The 21,420-nt window shown below is 37.1% G+C and overlaps 2 protein-coding genes across 2 annotated transcripts; one reads left to right on the top strand and one right to left on the bottom strand.

The window, feature by feature from the left end:
• Positions 1 to 10,189: 10,189 nt before the first annotated feature.
• On the top strand, positions 10,190 to 13,168 carry LOC145631835 (uncharacterized). The gene is made up of 2 exons (XM_081684066.1): positions 10,190 to 10,480; positions 12,545 to 13,168. The coding sequence occupies exons 1-2, from the start codon at positions 10,328 to 10,330 to the stop codon at positions 13,010 to 13,012; spliced, it is 621 nt and encodes a 206-aa protein (XP_081540192.1). The 5' UTR covers positions 10,190 to 10,327; the 3' UTR covers positions 13,013 to 13,168.
• A 2,225-nt stretch (positions 13,169 to 15,393) lies between these two features.
• LOC145640125 (nuclear transport factor 2B-like) lies at positions 15,394 to 21,230 on the bottom strand. The gene is made up of 2 exons (XM_081691438.1): positions 20,828 to 21,230; positions 15,394 to 15,745 (listed from the first exon to the last, which is right to left on the bottom strand). Exons 1-2 carry the CDS (start codon positions 21,119 to 21,121, stop codon positions 15,671 to 15,673), a joined length of 369 nt encoding a protein of 122 aa, XP_081547564.1. The 5' UTR covers positions 21,122 to 21,230; the 3' UTR covers positions 15,394 to 15,670.
• Positions 21,231 to 21,420: the final 190 nt, after the last annotated feature.

The following is a 21,420-nucleotide window of genomic DNA, read 5'->3' on the forward strand; positions in this document are numbered from 1 at the left end:
TCTCTATACCTTGTCGAATCTGATCATGTTGATTATCTTACCATAGCACTTGCATTATATAGTACAAAGTCTGTTTTATGACATTACTAGCTTCAACAATCGAATGCCACTTCAAATTATTTGTTTGCCTTTTCCTTGTAAAAAAAAAAAGCTGTTTGCTTAGAATAGATAAAATAAAGGTACACTTCCGTCTCAAAAATGGGTCGAAGTGCAACTCATTCCAGAAATCACGTCACATACTTGGTCCTCTGGCAAACTTGTGTAGTCGTGTGGCTTCATCTCCCCAGTATGGAAGGATCCTAGTACGAGAAAGCCGGGTGAATGGAGAGTTGCTGCTTCATGTGCAGCAGAAATGCAGGGTAGGCCTTCATCCTAAGGCAGGAAGCCGAATTTTTCCAAGACCGTGATGCAGGCATAGAGTGATGATAAATCGGATGAATGAGTTGGCCAATGCAACACAATATGATCCTCAAGACAGGCTGCTTGGAGAGGCTACGAGCCAACAAGAGCAGTATTGAACTGGAAACATACCTAATGGCAGGCGAACCATGTTCAAGACATCAGAAAGTTAGCCAAGCAAATACGGAATAGATTCCTATATACGAGTACTTCCTTCGTTTTCTTTTACTTGATCTGTATTCCTCTTTGGGAATTTCCTATTCCGCAAGCAACTGGAGAAGTCCACACTCTTTTGGTCCGGACAAGGAAAGGGAATATCCTTTAAACTTTTTATTATTCGATTATCGACAGAACTATAAAAAAAACAAACACAAGCATGCAATAAAAACATCATCCCCATTCACTGATGAAAATGATGCCACGCTGATTTTTTTTTTTAACAAAAGCAAAATGATGCCGCGATTGATTTGCAAAAAGCTTTTTTTAAAACATATATTGAATTTAAAACTTTAGAGAATTCAACTTTAAAATACGTGTTCTATCCTAAAAACTAGAGCCGTCAATTCGGGTAAACGAGTCGGGTTTAGGTTGGGTAAGAGTGGGTTGGGTTAACTCGGGTTGGGTCAATTCAGATTAGTTCTATAACCTATACGGGTCGGGTTTGGGTTGGGTCATGCTTGAGTCGGGTCACGTCGAGTCATACTTCTTATCAGGTTTGGGTCGGGTTTAGGTCGGGTTACATTCGGATCGGGTGAACAATAGATCGGGTTTAATTCGGGTTTTCACGGGTTAAAACGGGTTAGGGTAATTCTCGGGTTCGAGTCGGGTTCGGTTCAAGTCAATAATTTGCGGGTTAGAATAAGGTCGGGTCTGAATCGGGTTCGATTCAAGTCAATAATTTGCAGATTATAATCAGGTCTGGTCATTTTCAAGACGGGTCATTCTCGGGATCAAGTCGGGTTCGGTTCAAGTCAATAATTTGCGGGTTATAATTAGGTTGGGTCATTTCCAAATCAGGTCATTCTCAAATTCAAGTCGGGTTATGTTCAAGTCAATAATTTACAGGTTATAATCAGGTCGGGTCATTTCCAAGTCAGGTCATATTCGGGTTCAACTAACTATAAATAGATAATTATCATTTTATCAAGCTAATTATTTCCTTGACTATAAAATCTAAAGGAATATACTAGGGAACTATAGTCTATAATTTAGAAAGATAATTATCTCCTTTGACCATACAACTAGGGATGTCAGTGGGGCGGGTCAAGTAGGAGACTCGCCCCATCCCCGCCCCAGTGGAGTAGGGATGGGTCTCAGTTTGGCGGGTGGTGGGGCGGGGATGGGGATGAAAACCATACCCGCCATGGGTGATGGGGCGGGGTGGATTTTGGTTGTACCCGCCCCACCCCACTTCGTACCCGCCCCATCCCCACCTTATACCCACATCTATATATCTTTTAAAACAAAATTCTATACTTTTGTACTATTTTATAAAATATTTATGTAAAATATAAATTATTAATTATAATACTTCGTAATACACTTATAATATAAAACAAATAAATGTGTAATATTAAGAATGATTTATGTTTTTATAAAAAGTAATCTATATTAATTATGTAGGATTGTGTATTTGAAAGGTGGAGGTTAGGTGGGTCTTGGGTGGGAATTAGGCGGGTCTTTAGCGGGGATTAGGTGAGGGTGGATATCCAAGTGGGGGTGGGGCGGGGATGGTTTTGGAATTGTACTCGCTGGGGCAGGGATGGGGATGGGAATGCCAACATCCGTCCCGCCCCGCCCCATTGACATCCCTAAATACAACAAATATATACTATATTTAACTCTTAAATTTGAGGATGATGCACCTTTCTTTTGCTGGCCTGAACTGACTCTGTCTCCCAAGACAAAATGCTTTGATCAACAATAATAAGGTGCTCTAAATTGCATTTAAGGTGATTTGAAATCGGATCAGGAACAATTAGGGTTGAATTTAGGTCGTGTCAATAACTAGTCGTGTTAATTTCGAGTCGGGTTAGTAACAGATCGGGTTGAGTTTTTGGGTTGGATAAGTAATAGATATGGTCAGGTCAATAACAAGTCGGGTTGAATTTGAGTCAGGTTAATAACAAGTCAAGTTGATTTCGGGTCAGGTTAGTAACAGGTTGGGTTAAATTCAGGTCAGGTTAGTAACAAGTCGGGTTAAATTCGGGTTTTGACAGGTTAAAACGGGTTTGGGTCAATTTCGGTTCAAGTCGGGTTCAGTGCAAGTTAATTAAATTTGTCGTTGTAAAAATCGGTGCAAGTTGTAACCGGTAAATTGGCCGTTTAAAAGCAAATTGAATGGTTCCACATAGGGATGTCAATGGGGCGGGGCGGGGTGGATGTTGGCCTTCCCATCCCCATCCCCACCTAATATTTTCATCCTCGTCCCCATCCCCATCCCCGCGGCGGGTCCAATTTTCATCCTCATCCCCGCCCCACCGGGTATAACTCCAAAACCATCCCCGCCCCACCCTCCACTTGGATATCCATCCCCACCTAATCCCCACCAAAGACCCGCCTAATCCCCACCCAAGATCCACCGAATATCCTTACCTCAAATACACAATCTTACATAATTAATACGAATTATAAAATAAAACATTCTATACACATTTTTGTGTTATAATATAAGTGTCGTACAAAGTATTATAATTAATATTGTATTTCATGTAATTATTTTATAAATAGAATAAAAGTATGTAATTTTGCTTTAAAAGATATATAGATGTGGGTATGAGGTGGGGATGGGGCGGGTATGAAGCGGGGCGGGTGGGGCGGGGATGGGGCGGGTACAACTTAAAATCCACCCCCGCCCCATCACCCATGGCGGGTATTGTTTTTATCCCCATCCTCGCCCCACCACCCGCCAAACCGAGACCCATCTCCGCCCCATTGGGGCGGGGATGTGGCGGGTCTCCTACTTGACCCGCCCCACTGACATCCTTAGTTCCACACACCCAATTAAACTCTCGGGGGGTATTAGGGATCATGGTAAACATTTCGATAATTTTTATTTTCGGGCGAAAAAAGTCAAAAATTCCAAAATTGATGGCTAGTATCAATGTTTTTTGAGAAATTGTGGAGGTTTCGGGGCCCGTTGTCGAAAAGTCTTGAAATTCTATGGGATACATCTCGGGGTCATATAAAGTCGTTTGGAACCATATATGATCATTATTTGTAGTCATAAATGTTCGTGGAAGGCTTGAATTAATGAAATCGGTCCAATTGTAAACCGGTAAATTGGTCGTTTAAAGGCAAATTGGATAGTTTCACTCACCCAATTGGACTCCCGGAGAGTATTAAATACCATGGTAAATATTTTGGCAATTTTTATTTCTGGGCGAAAAAAATCAAAAATTTTAAAATTGAAGGCTAATATCCACGCTTTTTGAGAAATTTTGGAAGTTTCGGGACCCGGTGTAGAAAAGTATTAATATTTTAGGGATACATCTCAGGGTCATATAATGGCGTTTGGAACCATATATGATCATTATATGTTGTCATAAATGTTCGTAATAGCCTTGAGTTAATGAAATCCGTGCAAGTTTTAAACCGGTAATTAAATTAGCCGTTTAAAGGCAAATATTTCCACCAACCCAATTGGACTCCCGGAGGGTATTAGGGACCATGGTAAACATTTTGGCAATTTTTATTCCGAGCGAAAAAAAGTCAAAAAATTCCAAAATTGAAGACTAATATCCACACTTTTTAAGAAATTTTGGAGGTTTCGGGGCCCGGTGTCGAAAAGTCTTGAAATTTTAGGGAATACATCTCGGAGTCATATAATACTGTTTGGAACCATATATGATCATTATTTGTTGTCATAAAGGTTCGTGGTAAGCTTGAATTAATGAAATCTGTGCAAGTTGTAAACCGGTAAATTGGTCGTTTAAAGGCAAATTGGATGGTTCCACCCACCCAATGGGACTTTCGGACGGTATTAGGGACCATGGTTAACATTTTTGCAATTTTTATTTCCGGGCGAAAAAAGGGTCAAAATTTTCCAAAATTGAAGGGTTGAGTTAATCCACGTTTTTTGAGAAATTTTGGAGGATTCGGAGCCCGGTGTCGAAAAGTCTTAAAATTATAATGAATACTTCTCGGGGTCATTTAATGCCATTTGGAACCATATATGATCATTATATGTTGTTATAAATGTTCACCAGTAAATAGGCCAATTAAAGGCAAATTGGATGGTTCCACCCACTGACCCACACAATTAGTTGCCAGGAGGATATTAGGGACCATGGTAAAAATTGCGGCAATTTTTATTTACAAGCGAAAAAAAAGTCAAAAAATTCAAAAATTGAAATCTAATATGCACGCTTTTTGAGAAATTTTGGAGTCTTCGGGGCCCGGTGTCTAAAAGTCTCGTAATTCTAGGGAATACATCTCGGGGTAATATAATATCGTTTGGAACCATATGTGATCATTATTTGTTGTCATAAATGTTCGTTGTAGGATTGAGTTAATTAAATCGGTGCAAGTTGTAAATCGGTAAATTGGTCATTTTAAAGGCAAATTGGATGGTTCCACCCACCCAATTGGACCCCCAAAGGTTATTAGGGAATAGGGACCATGGTATATCGGCAATTTATATTTACATGCGAAAAAAAAAGTTAAAAAATTCCAAAATTTAAGCCTAATATCCACGCTTTTTGAGAAAATTTTGAGGTTTCGAGGCCCGGTATCGAAAATCATTGAGATTTTAGGGGATACATCTCGGGGTCATATAGTGTCGTTTTGAATCATATATGATCATTATATGTTGTCATAAATTATCGTGGTAGGCTTGAGTTAATGAAATCGGTGCAAGTTATAAATCGGTAAATTGGCCGTTTAAAGGCAAATTGGATGGTTCCCGGAGGGTATTAGGGACCGTGGAAAACATTGTGGCAATTTTTATTTCCGAGCGAAAAAAGTCAAAAAATTCCAAAATTGAAGACTAATATCCACGCATTTTACGGTTTTAAAGGCTTCGGGACTCGGTGTCGAAAAATCTTGAAATTCTGGGGAATACATCTCGAGGTCATATAATGCCGCTTGGAACTATATACAACCTCCGGTACAAAATATTCACAACTTTGGGGTATTATTTGTGAGATATAAAATATTCCAAAGTTGCAAGTAATTTGGACCGGAGGTAGTATTATCATTATATGTTGTCATAAATGTTCGTGGTAGGCTTGAATTAATGAAATCGGTGCAAGTTGTAAATTGTTAAATTGGTCGTTTAATGGCAAATTGGATGGTTCCACCTACCCAATTGACTCCGAGACGGTATTATGGACCATGGTAAACATTTTGGTAATTTTTATTTCCGGGCGAAAAAAGTCAAAAAATTCAAAAATTGAAGGCGAATATCCACACTTTTTGAGAATTGTTGGGGTCTTCGGGGCCCGGTGTCGAAAAGTCTTGAAATTCTAGGGAATACATCTCGGGGTCATATAATGTTGTTTGGCGCCATATATGATCATTATTTGTTGTCATAAATGTTCGTGGTAGGCTTGAATTAATGAAATTGGTGTAAGTCGTTGTAAACCAATAAATTGGTCGTTTAAAGGCAAATTGGATGGTTCCACCCACCCAATTGGACTCCTGAAGGGTATTTGGGACCATGGTAAAAATTTCGGCAATTTTTATATCCAGGCGAAAAAAAAAGTCAAAAATTTCCAAAATTGAAGGCTAATTATTGTCCACGCTTTTTGAGAAATTTAGAATGTTTCGGGGCCCGGTGTCGAAAAGCATTGAGATATTAGGAGATACATCCTGGGGTCATATAATGCCGTTTGGATCAATATATGATCATTATATGTTGTCATAAATGTTCGTGAAAGCTTGAGTTAATGAAATCGGTGCAAGTTGTAAACCGGTATATTGGTCGTTTTAAAGCAAATTGGATGGTTCAACCCATCCAATTGGCCATCCAAAGGGTATTACGGACCATGGTAATCATTTCGACAATTTTTATTTCTGGGCGAAATAAAGTCAAAAAATTCAAAAATTAAAGTCTGGATCCATGCATGTTGGGAAATTTTGGTGATTTCGAGGCATGGTGTCAAAAAGCTTTGAAATTTTAGGATTAAATCTCGGGGTCATATAATGCCGTTTGGAACCATATATGATCATTATATGTTGTCATAAATGTTCGTGGTAAGGTTGAGTTAATGAAATCGGTGCAAGTTGTAAACCAGTAAATAGGTCGTTTAAAGGCAAATTGGATGGTTCCACCCACACAATTGGACTCCCGGAGGGTATAAGGGGCCATGGTAAACATTTCGGCAATTTTTATTTACAGGGGAAAAAAAAGTCTAAAAAATCAAAAATTGAAGGCTAATTATCCATGCTTTTTGAGAAATTTTGGAGTTTTCGGGACCTGGTGTCTAAAAGTCTCGAAATTCTAGGGAATACATCTCTAGGTCATATAATGCCATTTGGAACCATATGTGATCGTTATTTGTTGTCATAAATGTTCGTTGTAGGGCTTGAGTTAATGAAATCGGTGCATTTTGTAAACCGGTAAATTAGTCGATTAAAGGCAAATTGGATGGTTGCACCCATCCAATTGGACCTCCAGAGGTTATTAGGGACCATGGTAAACATTTCGGCAATTTTATTTTTGGGCGAAAAAAAGTCAAAAATTCCTAAATTGAAGGCTAATATCCACACTCTTAGAGAAATTTCGAAGATTTCGGGTCCAGGTGTCGAAAAGAAATGAGATTTTATTAGATACATTTCGGGATCATATAATAACGTTTGAAACCATAAATGACCGTTATATGTTGTCTCAAATGTTCGTGGTAGGCTCGAGTTAATGAAATAAGTGCAAGATGTAAAACTGTAAATTGGTCGTTTAAATGCAACTTGGATGGTTCCACCCACCTATTTGGACTACCGGGGGGTATTAGGAACCATGGTAAACATTTCGGCAATTTTTATTTTCGGGCGAAAAAAAAGTAAAAAAATTTCAAAATTGAAGGTTAATATCCGCGCTTTTTAAGAATTTTTTTAGTTTCCGGGTAGAGTTGATAATTCAGGTAAACGGGTCGAATTTGGGTCGGTAAGAGTAGGTCGGGTCAATTCAGATTAATTTCATAACCTATGCGGGTCGGGTTGGGTCATGCTTGAGCGGGTCACGTTGGGTCATATTTCTTATCAGGTTTTGGTCGGGTTACATTCGGGTCGGGTGAATAATAGGTCGGGTTTAATTCGGAATTTCACGGGTTAAAATGGGTTAGCGCAGTTCTCGGGTTCGAGTCGGGTTCGGTTCAAGTCAATAATTTGCGGGTTAGAATCAGTTCGGGTCATTCTCGGGTTTGAGTCAGGGTCGGTTCAAATCAATAATTTGTGGGTTATAATCAGGTCGGGTCATTTTCAAGTCGGGTCATTCTCGGGTTTAAGTCGGGTTCGGTTCAAGTCAATAATTTGCGGTTTATAATCAGGTTGGGTCATTTCCAAGTCGGGTCATTCTCGGAGTCAATTCGGGTTATGTTCAAGTCAATAATTTGCAGGTTACAACCAGGTCGGGTCATTTTCAAGTCAGGTCATATTCGGGTTCAACTAATTATAAATAGATAATTATCATTTTTATCAAGCTAATTATTTCCTTTGACTATAATATATATAACAATATACTAGGGAACTATAGTTTATACTTTAGGAAGATAATTATCTCCTTTGACCGTACAACAAATATATACTATATTTAACTCTTAAATTTGAGGATGATGCTCCTTTCTTTTGCTGGCCTGGACCGACTTGGTCTCCCTAGACAAGATACTTTGATCAACAATAATAAGGTGGTCTAACTTGCATTTAAGGTGATTTGAAATCGGGTCAGGAACAATTTGGGTTGAATTTAGGTCAGGTCAATAATAAGTCGTGTTAATTTCGAGTCGGATAGTAACAGATCGGGTTGAATTTTTGGGTTGGGTAAGTAATAGATATGGTAAAATTTGGGTCGGGTCAATAACAACTCGGGTTGAATTTGGGTCAAGTCAATAACAAGTCGGGTTGATTTCGGGTCGGGTTTGTAACAGGTTGGGTTGAATTCGGGTCGGGTTAGAAACGGGTCAGGTTGAATTCAGGTCAGGTTAGTAACAAGTCGGGTTAAATTCGGGTTTGACGGGTTAAAACGGGTTTGGGTCAATTTATGTTTAAGTCGGGTTCGGTTCAGGCCAATAATTTATGGGTTACATTCGGGTCGGGTCATCTCCGGGTCAGTTCATGTTCGGGTTCGGGTCTCACATACTCGGGTCAACTCAGGTCTAGGATTGGTTTCAGGTCGGGTTTGGGTCACCATTTTTTCGGGTTCAGATGAGTCGTTTAATAATCGGGTTTGAGTCGGTATTTCGGATCGGGTCAACTTTTGACAGCTCTACTAAAAACTAGAAACTTTAGAAATTTGAAGAAAGGAAAAAGGTGGCCATGAAAGCCTTTTTTTAAAAAAATAAATAAATAAATAATCTGACAACTGTCCATTAAATTCAATCTCAGGGTGAAATCTAACTAAATTAGATTATTAAAGTATGGAAGGTATTCAACCTAATACCTATAAAGTATTCATCATTTGTCCTTTGTGACTTTTTAAAAAACCGTTGTATATTGTTACATTTGTGAATTAATATCATTTCTTTATTTCATAACAAAATCTCTCTTTATTTAAAAATAACAACCGCATATAAATATATATTTATTAAATACATTGTTTAAATTATTAATATGACAAACGACCTATTCTCTTCAGCTTAATTTCAGTTCAGTTCACTTCAGCTTCAATTAATTCTTTTCTGTTCAGTTCGATTCAACTCTAATCAGTTCAATTCAGTAAATCAGAATATACCCTTTAAGATCTCCAATCTTATCTTTTTGTATGCAATTATATAATTTTTAATTGAAAAGAGTCACAAGGCATTGAGGCAATACACACTAGTACACATGGCCGGCCATTAGGGTGTGCAGCATGAGCTGCCGCACAGGGCCCAACTTTGGTTGGGGCCTCAGATCATTAAAAATGTATAAGTAATATATGTTGTAAAATTATTCATGTACATTAATAATGGCTTAGTGGTTTCATGAGCTCTACCATCTTCACTTGCAAGAGGTCCTTGGTTCAATTCTCACTAAAGTTTTTTTTTTTACAAAAATGTTTTTTTTTTTTTTCTTGTTTACAAAATGTATTTAATGTCTATGCTTATTTAATGTTTACTATTTCCAAAACCATTAATGCATTTCTTTTTCTACCATATATAATAAATGACTAAACTCTATTTACAAAGTATTTCATTTTTTATAATTACAAACTTTATATATTTCGTATTTGTGAAGAACAACGATTTTTTTTCTTGTATTAAAAAATAGGAAAATGTTATACATAACCCTTAGGGCTACATATAAGCATTAAATTTACACTTGAAAATCGTAAAAAGTTAAGAAATCATCAAAATATAAACACTAATAACACTGATTTACGCGTGTTTTTGTCATAAATTCCTAATTTTGTACAATTTCCAAAAGTATATTTAATTTTTATATATAGCCCTTAGGCTACATATAACATTACCCTAAAAAAATATACCGTGAGTAGAGAAAATTCATAAGCCAAATTTTATATTTTATTTTTGCACAGGGCCTCCAAAAAGGTTGGGACGGCCTTGCTAGTACAACCAAACAGTTGCGAGTATATCTCAACTTGGTAATGATTAATAATCCAAATAAAATACCAAAAATGGAATTGTCTTGTTCTCTTGTCTAATTGAGTAATTGGGTAAGAAAGAAGAAATCAAATTACATCCGAAATGTATGAAATCTGTCAATTTTTAGTCACAAAAAATACTTAGAAATCCTCCCAATATCCTCAAAATTGATAAATCAATCCTTACTAAAAATGGAAAGTTCAGCAATTAGCAGCAAAAATATCGATGAAATTCAGAAAACTATTCACCAATTTATTGAATCCAAACAATCATCAGCTACAGAAACTTCCATGGGAAACGACGGTGATGGCGAACGCCGGATCCTCGTAAAACTGCTTTCTCAGGTACCAACAATTCGGATTATTGTTGATATTTATATAATTTGCTATAATATTGTATTATATTTATGGAGTGTAATTTATATGAATTATAGGTTTTCTGATATAATATGCTATTTTTTATAAATCTGGATTGATAAAGTGTAGTTAGATTAGAATTATGTGTGTGAAATGAGAATGGTATGAGACTATGAACTACTACATCTGCTTTTTATTAGTTAACACGTTTTGACTTTAGCACTATTCAAAGATCTTTTACCATGTTTTGTGATTTATATGTGAAGAAAAATATAGTCGGTGAGATATAATGTATATTTTCAAAATATAATTTTTGCTTATCGGTAATTAAAGATATTAATAATTGAATTTGTGCATTAGCAAATGTGACTATAGAAATGTGTCAACTAATAAGAAACGGAGGAAGTATGAAGTATGGAGTATGTAAAATAGTTTTTACTCGTTTGAAGATCCATTAGTGACATAATACTCCCTTGGTCCGGAATTAATTGTCATATACTCATGTAACATGTTACAAAAAAGTTGTACATTTCCTAAAATAGATTTTAATTATGCTTATTATTATCGAACATACCATTTCAAGTACTCCCTACGTCCCTAAATTACATTCCTACTTCTAGCATTTATTCCTCACATAATAGAGAGAAGTAGGAATGTAATTTAGGAACGGAGGGAGTACCGTGTAATTTGTTTTGTGATAGTGTGATAAATAACCTATGTGTGACTGAGACTAGACTGTTAAGTTTGGACAAAGGAGTATAATTTAGTCAAACGATAGATAACGTTAAAACAAGGTGTTAATTTGTTTTTTTACCTAGCAATACTTTCCATTTTTGTTCTTATGCTTCTATGTTTTGGTTGATTGGTGTTAGTCAAGGACAGTTGAGTCAGCAGCGGACGCTTGGCTGCTACACAGTAGTGAAGTTCTTTACAAAAGCTAGGATTGTGATGTGGTTTGGATGATGTGTGACCGCATAACTATGACTATGTATTTGTACTAGAAAGAAAATTCTCTGAATTCATCAGTTATACAGCTGAAGATAGGAATTATGTGGTAGTCTGACTACTGAACTCTGCATATAATTAACTGTTTTTGCATGATCTGTCTGCTGTAAGCCTGTAAGTGCGCTTAGCAAGCTGGGATATCTAAATGATGGCTTAGAATTGATTGAAATTCAGATCATATAACCTATATATTGCCCTATTTTGTTTTTAATGTACCACATTCCTTATGATGCATCCATTTCATCCATTGTTTTTGTAAGTTGGTGATGTCGCAGGACGACAAATATTTGGGATAGCCGATAAGACACATAATGGAATAGAAAACTGATTTGCTCGAGACTTGAAGTAGGGTGGGACATGAAATAGAATTATACTGTGTATATCTAGTGGACATATGGTATAATTGGTTTCTGTGTATGAATTGTTTAACTTCTGCCATTAAATACGAGCTTATATAATAGTCTGAGGTCCAGGGAGTGAACATAGCTGCACGTCCAATGTAGATTGTCGAGGCTTCTTTTTTGGAAAACCATAGATCAATGCTTCTTGTCTGTCATGAACCTAGTGATAGATGATAGTCTTACTACGTATGCTCAATAAACTGTTAAGCTTGCAAAATCTGGATCGGATGATCCATTTATGGTAAGAGTTAGATAGACTGCCTAAATGTAAGAAATGTGTACGGCTACTATAATTGTGAAAAACTTCAAGTTTATCTATGGGATCAACGGAACCAGTCCAATTCCATGTTTTTGGTGGTGCAGTAAATGTGTGCTAGTGTTTCTAAAATCTTGTGGTCATACATGCTTATATGATGGTACTTTTAGATTGCTGTGGTCCTGTGGTGGTACATTATTGTAAAAGTTAATCAAATAACTCTAGTAGTACTTAAGAGGCTTCGGGTAATTGTAATATGCAAATATTGCTGATTCTCGTGAACACATCAGTCTACATTCTTGTATTTGGAAGATTTTGCATACTACATATAATGATAGCTTCTGTCAAAAAATTCAGAGGCAATTTTAATTATTTGTTTTCTATGAACAGTTGGAAACCATGAAAGAAGATGAAATTACCAACCAAAATGAGCTATCGGATGAGCCAAAGGAGGTACCTTCAGGTAGAGCCAGTGAAGAAGAAACAAAGAGCCGTGATGAAAGTGAGGCGTCCAAGAAAAACACAGCGGTTGAAGCAGAAGATGTAGTTAAAGAACTGAAAAAATTAAATAAACAGAACAGAACTACACATTGGTTGCTTTCAGCTCTTATTGTTCTCACTATTGCTTGGCAAGTCTCTGAGGTCTCCCTGTTACTAAAGCTAAAGTCTGGCTTTTCTAATCCATTTAAATCTCTTGGAAAAATGTTTACCGGAATGGTTAAACGCCGTGCATTTCAAGAGGAAGAAGCAGATGAAAGTTCTGTACTTGCTAAGGTAAATGGGAGAGAGACGTCTGAGAACCCTCTTAAACTTCCCAGCATGGATATTGCAGGATTGATAAATGGGGACGGTGAATGACAGTTTTGCATTTCCTTTTTTTTTTTAACTTGTTCGCATTGATTAAGTGTAAAGTTTTTCACTGTGAATTGAGTTACGAAAACATCAAACTTAGTTTGCTCAAAAGAAACTGTTGTATGCTTTTTAAATTTTGATGATCAATAGTTCACTTCATTATTTTTATAGGGAGTGCCAGTTTTGAGCATTTTTTGAGGTTTGAGGGTTGCTTTGACGCGGGAATAAGGTGATTGTGGAAAGGAAGGATTGTTTGTGCACATTAGATATGGTCCTTACATAATAGTTTCTCCGTTCTTTTTTATATGACTCAATTTGACTTCTACACTATTTACCACCTCTCTTTTGACCGTCGTTTGTGAATAATATATAAGGAAAATTATTCATGTGGGATCTTTTTAAATTTGTCACAATAAGTACTGTTATAATATATAACTTTTATAATTTTCACTTAAGAAGAATTAAAGTTGATCGTTAAAGTTTTACATTAGCAAACGTGATAAAAGAAACAAGTCAAGTTAAAAATTAACAGAGTAGAGTACTTTTTCTTAACCCTTACTTATGTATTAATAAAGTGTGATGATTTTCCATATCAATAATGATTATTCTTCAGTCTGGTCTCAGACAGGAAAAAAAATAATATATATATATATATATATATATATATATATATATATATATATATATATATATATATATATATATATATATATATATATATATATATATATATATATATATTTATATATTTTGGGGTTTTAAGATTAGGTTCTATTCCATTATGAAATTATGTATACTTTTCCATATTTAGATGGAAAGACTTCTCTTCAATTTATTTTGTATTTATCTCATTACGAATTAATAATTGCAAACAATCAAATTAAAGTGAACATTGATTGGTGTTGAGTAACAAACACACCACCAATATAGTATATTACTACCTCTATTTTAGAATAATTGCAATAGTTTGACTTTTATACTAGTCATTTTGGCTATATTATTTACCAGTATTTTGAAAAACAAATGTTGTTACATACACAGTAAAATATTTTTGCACTAATCTTCATTATATATTTAAAATATTAACTTTTTATACTTCGTACTAATATATAAATATGTATATTTATGGTTAATAGTTTATTGACACATGTGTTAGTCAAACTATTGTGATTATTATGAAAAGAAAGGAGTAGGATAAAATAATCATGTTATGTAATGAATTTAGGAATGATCAACGACACAAATTTAGATGAAGGATTGTCGACAAATTAGTAATTTTCCAAGATGCCAAATTTGATCATTGGAAATTTGGAACCATCTCTAGCAACTCGATCTCACTATTATTAGTGGTAACATATTTATTTCTAAAAGTCACATGCCCACATATCTAAACCACACTCATTCTCAAGACTTTATACACCTATTGGTAGGCATGTTATTGTTCCAAACCAACTTATATAACCTTAACCCCTAGGAGAAACCTCACACTTTCACTTTAATTTCGAAAAATTGCCAACATTGGCCCGAAACATGGTTCATCTCAAATTTGAAAACATTTTTCGATTTTTTCAAACCCGAAAAAGAAAAAGGTCACAATGCGTCAATGCTTCCCACAAACCCAACACCCCCTCAAGAAGCTATTTAGATGATTGGCACAATTTATATGACATCCTATTTATGTGACCAAATATTAGACGTATATTATTCCAAACAACATTACAACCTCTTAGAATGCATCCTCTAATATCTCGAAATTTTTTGACATCAGGTCTCGAAACCTCCAAAATGATCCGAATAGTTTGATTATAGCCTTTAATTTTAGATAATTTTTTGCTTTCCAAATAAGGCAAGCCAAAAACACTACCCTCAATTGTCAAAATTAAGTGTTTTTATAAAGGACAAAGTGTTTTCATGTCTTGTCCTAGTGCACAATCCCCGTGCTGTGCTTCTATTTGCTAGCATCATCGGGTTGTGCCAAATTAAGCAAACCTTGAGGGAAATTGTTCAAAACTACATGTTCCTCTCCATTAAAGGGGGTTCAATCCCAATGGGCCATTGTATACACAACTCTATGAACATGAATACAAGGAAAGAACAACACACTTTCTATCATTAGATCCATGGGGCACTCTCTCTCTTTCTCTCTCTCTGTGCGTGTGTGTGTGTGTGTGTGTGAGAGAGAGAGAGAGAGAGAGTGCGCGTACGCAACACACACCACTTTCTTCCACAGATTATATTTAAATATTATGAACAACATTGCTCATCCTGCTACAACCGTATCCACAAAACAATACCAGAATACCAACCCCTCTTGGCTCCTGCCAAAGCACAAGTATGGGCACAAGCACACGAATGTGTTATCAGAGAGACAAACAGAGACTAAAGGAAAACAATTTAAAAAATAACTCTGGTATATGTAATTTTGAAGAATGGAGGTGTTTGTTCAGCGTAACATCCAAAGACTGCCCATACAAATGCCAGAATCCAAATTTTTAAAGACAAATGTAACAAGCAAATTCAGACAATGATTAAACATGACCAGCCAAAAATAATTCCAGTTTCCAAAGAGTTATGGAACTACAACATAGTAATCACCAATCTTGGACAATCAAAGATCACACATTTCTTCGACCCTTGTTGACAAACTGAGCCTTATCACTGTATCTAAGCATAGTTCAACCGGAATATGTCATTCTGCACGTAAAAGCTTCCCTGTGGTGTTGGCATCAAATGGAACATCTAGAAGAAAAAAAACATGAACGATATGAGAACAAACGGGATTTCAATGACCTCAACTGACGGTTATAACCATGAATGATAGTGAGAACAAACAGGGCTTCAATGATCTCAAGTGAAGGTTATACAATCTCCTTGTTACCCATAAAACAACAATTCAAAACACTACTAAGGAAAAAAAATCAGAAGCCAGAGAAAAAGAGTCGGCAGACAAGATTCTCTCGGTGACAGCAATCATATTTGCAGAGATTCCAGAAGGAAAAGAATCCCTTTATGAAAACAGATTTGATTAGCTATTTAAGATTCAACAAATTTTAGTTAATGAAGAACTCAGATAAAATAATCAAGAAACTGGTAAACCATGGACACATTGGAGTTTCAACTCATAAAACAGAAACATTGAAATATTTGAATGGTGTTTCTGATTGATGGATTTTCAATTATCAGATATAAATTCCAAGCCAAAGAAAGCTTAACAATAGCAGGTGAGAACAACACCATTTCTTTTACAGCCAATGAACTCATATATTATTAAATATCTTAGAGCCTTTTCAAAATAAAAAACCCTTAATGATAATTCTAGAAATTGGTTAAGTAAAAAAGGCATGCAGTAGTACAATAGGAAGCCACTGCTTCATGAGATTCTCTGATCGACAACAGAAGAGGATGCGTAGTTTAAATAGTAAACAACATTGAAATTAGGAAATTTTGACAATGAAACGTGATGTCATGTGAGGCCCACTAACTAGCTTCTCACCCACCCTATTTCCCTCCTTTTCTCTCAATTTCTCATTCTCCTATAGGTGTATTCCTCTCAAAATTGGGGGAAAACTTCAAATTAAATTACGTTTCATGTTAATTATTTCACGAATTGAAGTTTTTCCCCAATTTTGAGAGAAGTACAACACAGGGGGAATGAAAAATCGAGTGAGAAAGAAAGAAAAGGAGGGAAAATGGGTGGGAAGGTAATTAGTGGGCTCCACATGACGTCACATTTGAGTTGAGAGCCAAGTAGGCGAGAAGTTTTGATGATTTAAAAAATAGTTGGTGGTAAAATTAAAAAAAAAAAAAAAAAAACACTATAGGTGGTAATTGCTAAATAACACAATTGTAGGTGGTAATTGTCAAAAATTCCTTGAAATTATAGCTGTCCAAATAGATAAAAGACCATCAAAGCGTCCTAGTCATTTGTGCAGATAGACAACAAAATTAAATCATTAATTCTGTACACCTAATTACGCCAATTGTATCCTCCACATTTGATAAGCAGAAACAGTCACGCCATTAATGTTCCAATTTGAAGGTTCAAAAAACCTTAAACCTTAAAATTGCAGGTGACAGTCCTAAATACAATCAATCAATCAATCAATCAATCAATCAAAGCCTTAATCCCAAAAGTGGGGTCGGCTAACATGAACCAAATTTGATTATTCCGTGTAGTCATCAACATAAATCTTTCTCCTCCATCCCTTACGATCCAAAACTTCATCCTCACGTAAATCCATGCACTTCATATCCTTCCTCACTCCTTCCAACCAAGTCATCTTTGGTCTCCCTCTTCCTCGTTTAATCCCTCCATGGTCCCACTCTTCCACTCTTCGCACCGGTGCACCCTCGGGTCTCCGTCTTACATGTCCAAACCAACGCAGACGATTTTCCCTTAATTTATCTACAATGCCCGCCACACCTACTTTCTTGCGAATAACCTCATTTCTGATTCTATCTCTTAAAGTGTTTCCACACATCCACCTTAACATGCGCATTTCCGTAACCTCCATCTTTTTAATATGCTCTTTCTTAGAAGCCCAACATTCTGTACCATAGAGCAACACTGGTCTTATGGCAGTCCTGTAGAATTTTCCCTTCAACTTTAAGGGAATGCTGCGGTCGCATAACACTCCCGTGGCCGCTCTCCATTTAAGCCACCCTGACTTAATCCTGTGGGTCACGTCTTGATCAATGTCACCATTCTTCTGGATGATCGACCCTAGGTACTTAAAACATTCACTCATGGTCAAATCCTTTCCATCCAAACTCACCACTTCATTGCTTGTCCCCCTCTGAGTGCCAAAACGACATACCAAATATTCAGTCTTACTCCGACTTAGCTTAAACCCTCTAGATTCCAACCTTTGCCTCCATTGCTCCAACTTGACATTAACCCCATCCTTAGTCTCATCCACCAAAACGATATCATCTGCGAACAGCATACACCATGGAACCTCATCTTGAATTGGTCTAGTTAATTCATCTAGAACCGTTGCAAAAAGAAAAGGGCTTAATGCAGACCCTTGATGCAATCCGATTGTAATAGGGAAATCTTTTGTCAACCCTCCGCATGTCCTCACATTTGTTGACACATCCCGATACATATCCTTAACTAGGTCTACATACCTTCGTGGGATACCTTTCTTCAACATTGCCCACCAAAGTATCTCTCTTGGCACCTTGTCATATGCCTTCTCTAAATCAATAAAGACCATATGAAGATCTTTCTTCTTTACCCTATAAAACTCCATCATTTGTCTTATCAAATGGATTGCCTCCATAGTAGATCTCCCAGGCATAAAACCAAATTGGTTATCTGAAATGCTTGTGCATGCCCTCAACCTTTGTTCAATCACCCTTTCCCACAACTTCATAGTATGGCTCATAAGCTTAATTCCTCGATAGTTAGAACAATCTTGAGCGTCTCCTTTGTTTTTATAAACCGGGACCAAGGTGCTCTTCCTCCAATCTTGTGGGATCCTTGTAGCCGTCCATATCTTGTTGAAAAGGTTTGTTAACCAATCAATACCAATCTTACCCAAACACCTCCACACCTCTATCGGTACCCCATCAGGGCCAACCGCCTTCTTAGGTTTCATCTTCCTCAGTGCAATCTCCACCTCTACTCTCCTAATCCTTCGCACATACTCCATGTTGATTTCTTCATCACTCATAGAGGTATCTCCTATCACAACTCCATTACTTCCATTAAATAATTCATCGAAGTACCCCTTCCACCTGTCCTTGATGCCCTCCTCTTGCACTAGGACCATTTGGTTCTTATCTTTGACACACTTCACCATGCCAATATCCTTCCTTGCCTCTTGTCTTCTCTTTGCCATCTTATAAATGATCCTTTCTCCCTCCTTGGAATCAAGCTTTTCATAAACCTCCTGATATGCCTTTTCTTTTGCTTGGCGAACAGCTGCCTTTGCCTTACTCTTAGCCTCCTTATACGCTGCAAAGGTTTCATCACTCCTACATTTTCCTAAGGCTTGATAGCATTCCCTTTTTTGCTTAATTACTGCTTTCACCTCTTCATTCCACCACGAAGTATCTCTCTGTACCGAAGTTCTTCCCCTTACTTCCCCTAAGACCTCTTTGGCCACTCTTAGGAAACAGTTCTTCATTCGTAACCAAGTCTTGTCCGGATCCACCTCTCCATCCCAATCCGCTTCTTCAATTACCTTTTCTGTAAAAACCTTAGCTTTTGCATCCCTTAGGGTCCACCATCTTATCCTTGGTTCTTCTTGTCTAACTTTTTTCTTCGCCTTCTCTTTCAGACGAATAGTCATTACCAATAGCCGGTGTTGGGTGACCACACTCTCCCCTGGGATAACCTTACAGTTTATGCAACTTTGTCTATCTATGCTCCTTGTGAGCAGGAAGTCTATTTGAGTTGCATTTGCTCCATTCCGAAAAGTTATCAAGTGTGAATCCCTCTTCTTAAACCAAGTATTAGCCAAAATTAAATCATATGATTGGGCAAAATCCATAATAGCTTCACCACCGGCGTCCCTCTGCCCATACCCAAAGCCTCCATGGACACTCTCATAGCCATCTCGGCTCGCCCCAACGTGCCCATTTAGATCCCCTCCAATATATAACTTCTCTGAGTGGTGGACACCCTGCACCACCTCGTCTAGGTCCTCCCAAAATTGTCGTTTCTCTTCTGCATCTAAACCCACTTGGGGAGCATAAGCACTGATAACATTCACAATCTCCTTGCCACATAGCAACTTCAGCCTTATCAACCTATCGTTCTTCCGATAGACCTCGATCACCTCTTTTGCCAACCTCTCATCGAGAACCACACCAACTCCGTTCCTAGCTCCACCATTCCTTGTTCTGTGGCTCGTTTCTTGCCCAACATACCATACCTTATACCCCAAAACCAAGCCTCGAGCTCCTTCTCCTGTCCATCTTGTCTCTTGGAGGCACATGATGTTCACGCGTCGTCTTTTCATTACTTCTACCAATTCTGCTGATTTTCCCGTAAGAGACCCCACATTCCAAGAACCAATCCGCAAACTAAATTCTTTTCTCCCACGCTCCCTCCTGATAAATACAACAGAACATTAAAACTCTATTCAAGCCAAATGAAAAATAAAACATCATTGAAGTAAATAAGTTGATTCAAAATGTTCAATTCATACATACGCCTCGGCCCTCTCCTTCGTCCTTCCTCTTCAACTTGCCCCTAATGAACCAATTTACACCAATTGTACAGCATATGCTCTATACATCCATAATCTAAAACACTACCGATCGATTCCAGGTACACAATCTTTACTCTATTCAAGCCAAATGAGAAGGAAAATATAAATGAGGTAAACTAGTTTGATTTAAAATTTTCAATTCTAACAAATGCCTCGGCCCTCTCCTTCGTCCTTCATCTTCAACCTTGCTCCTAACGAACCTATTTACACCAACAGTGCAGCACATACTCTATACAACCACAATCCAATACACTACCAATCGATTCCAGGTACACAATAAGGTCAATAACCCTAAGATTGCTCTAAAAACCTCCAAATAAGTCTCGAACAGCTAAAAACCCTAATATTCAAAGCGTAGTCGATTCATAATCCAATTACCGTAACAATAACAGCAAAATCTCAGAAAATCAACATCAAACACACAGATCAAACATAACAAAGCACAAACCATCACAAAATGAGTAAATATAACCAAAAAAATCACGAAAACATGCAGAAAACCCTAATTAATCGAATAATCACAATCAACAACAATCAAACAAACAAAAATAGAGTATCGTAAACAAAATTGATAAAAAAATGGAAGAATTAGAATAACCTGACTGAATTTGAGAACGTGTTGTTCGCCGGCGAGTTGGAGGTTACCAGAGACGAAAACAAGCATGCCGCCGGTGCCGGAAGGCTGACAATCGACGGTAGAGATGGAGTGTTGACACTGCTGAAAAGGAAGGCCAGTGAGCTTAGCAGTAATGGCTTGAGTACCTTGAATCTTCTGGCCTTCGAAGGTCAACATGGATGAATCCTGGTACAAATTCGCTAATCCTGGACGATTAGAATCGAATGTGGAGTAGTAGTGCTCAACGAATGCCTTTGCTACTGCATCTGGATCCATTTTTGTGCCCTAATTTTGGTTCTGGAGTAGTAGAGTTGTTGTTTTTCTCTCTCTTCTCAGACAAAATGAAGATCACGAAGGGTGTGTTTTGGGAGTGAAGGTGCTTTTATTTGCTGTGGGTAGCCTCAGATTTACGCCACTGGGAAAAAGGGGGCAAATCAGGCGCGGATGAGGGGCGAAATAAACAACGCTTTTTTTTTTAAGGGCTTGTTCGGTAAAATTATATTTTAAGCTTTAAAAAATAGAATAAAATTATCTAAAATTTTCCATAATGTTTGTTTTAAAAACAAATGGAAACA

This window comes from Chenopodium album, chromosome 1 (genome assembly GCF_948465745.1).
Source record: "Chenopodium album chromosome 1, dcCheAlbu1.1, whole genome shotgun sequence".
NCBI lineage: Eukaryota > Viridiplantae > Streptophyta > Magnoliopsida > Caryophyllales > Amaranthaceae > Chenopodium > Chenopodium album.

Bases quoted from the DNA above. Each gene is read 5' to 3' on its own strand.
- LOC145631835 (XM_081684066.1), top strand. From the start codon at position 10,328: ATGGAAAGTTCAGCAATTAGCAGCAAAAATATCGATGAAATTCAGAAA. The intron at 10,481-12,544 runs GTACCAACAATT...TTCTATGAACAG, and splicing joins TCGTAAAACTGCTTTCTCAG to TTGGAAACCATGAAAGAAGA.
- LOC145640125 (XM_081691438.1), bottom strand. From the start codon at position 21,121: ATGGATCCAGATGCAGTAGCAAAGGCATTCGTTGAGCACTACTACTCC. The intron at 15,746-20,827 runs GTTATTCTAATT...TTTTTCTTCTAG, and splicing joins ACGTTCTCAAATTCAGTCAG to ATGTTCCATTTGATGCCAAC.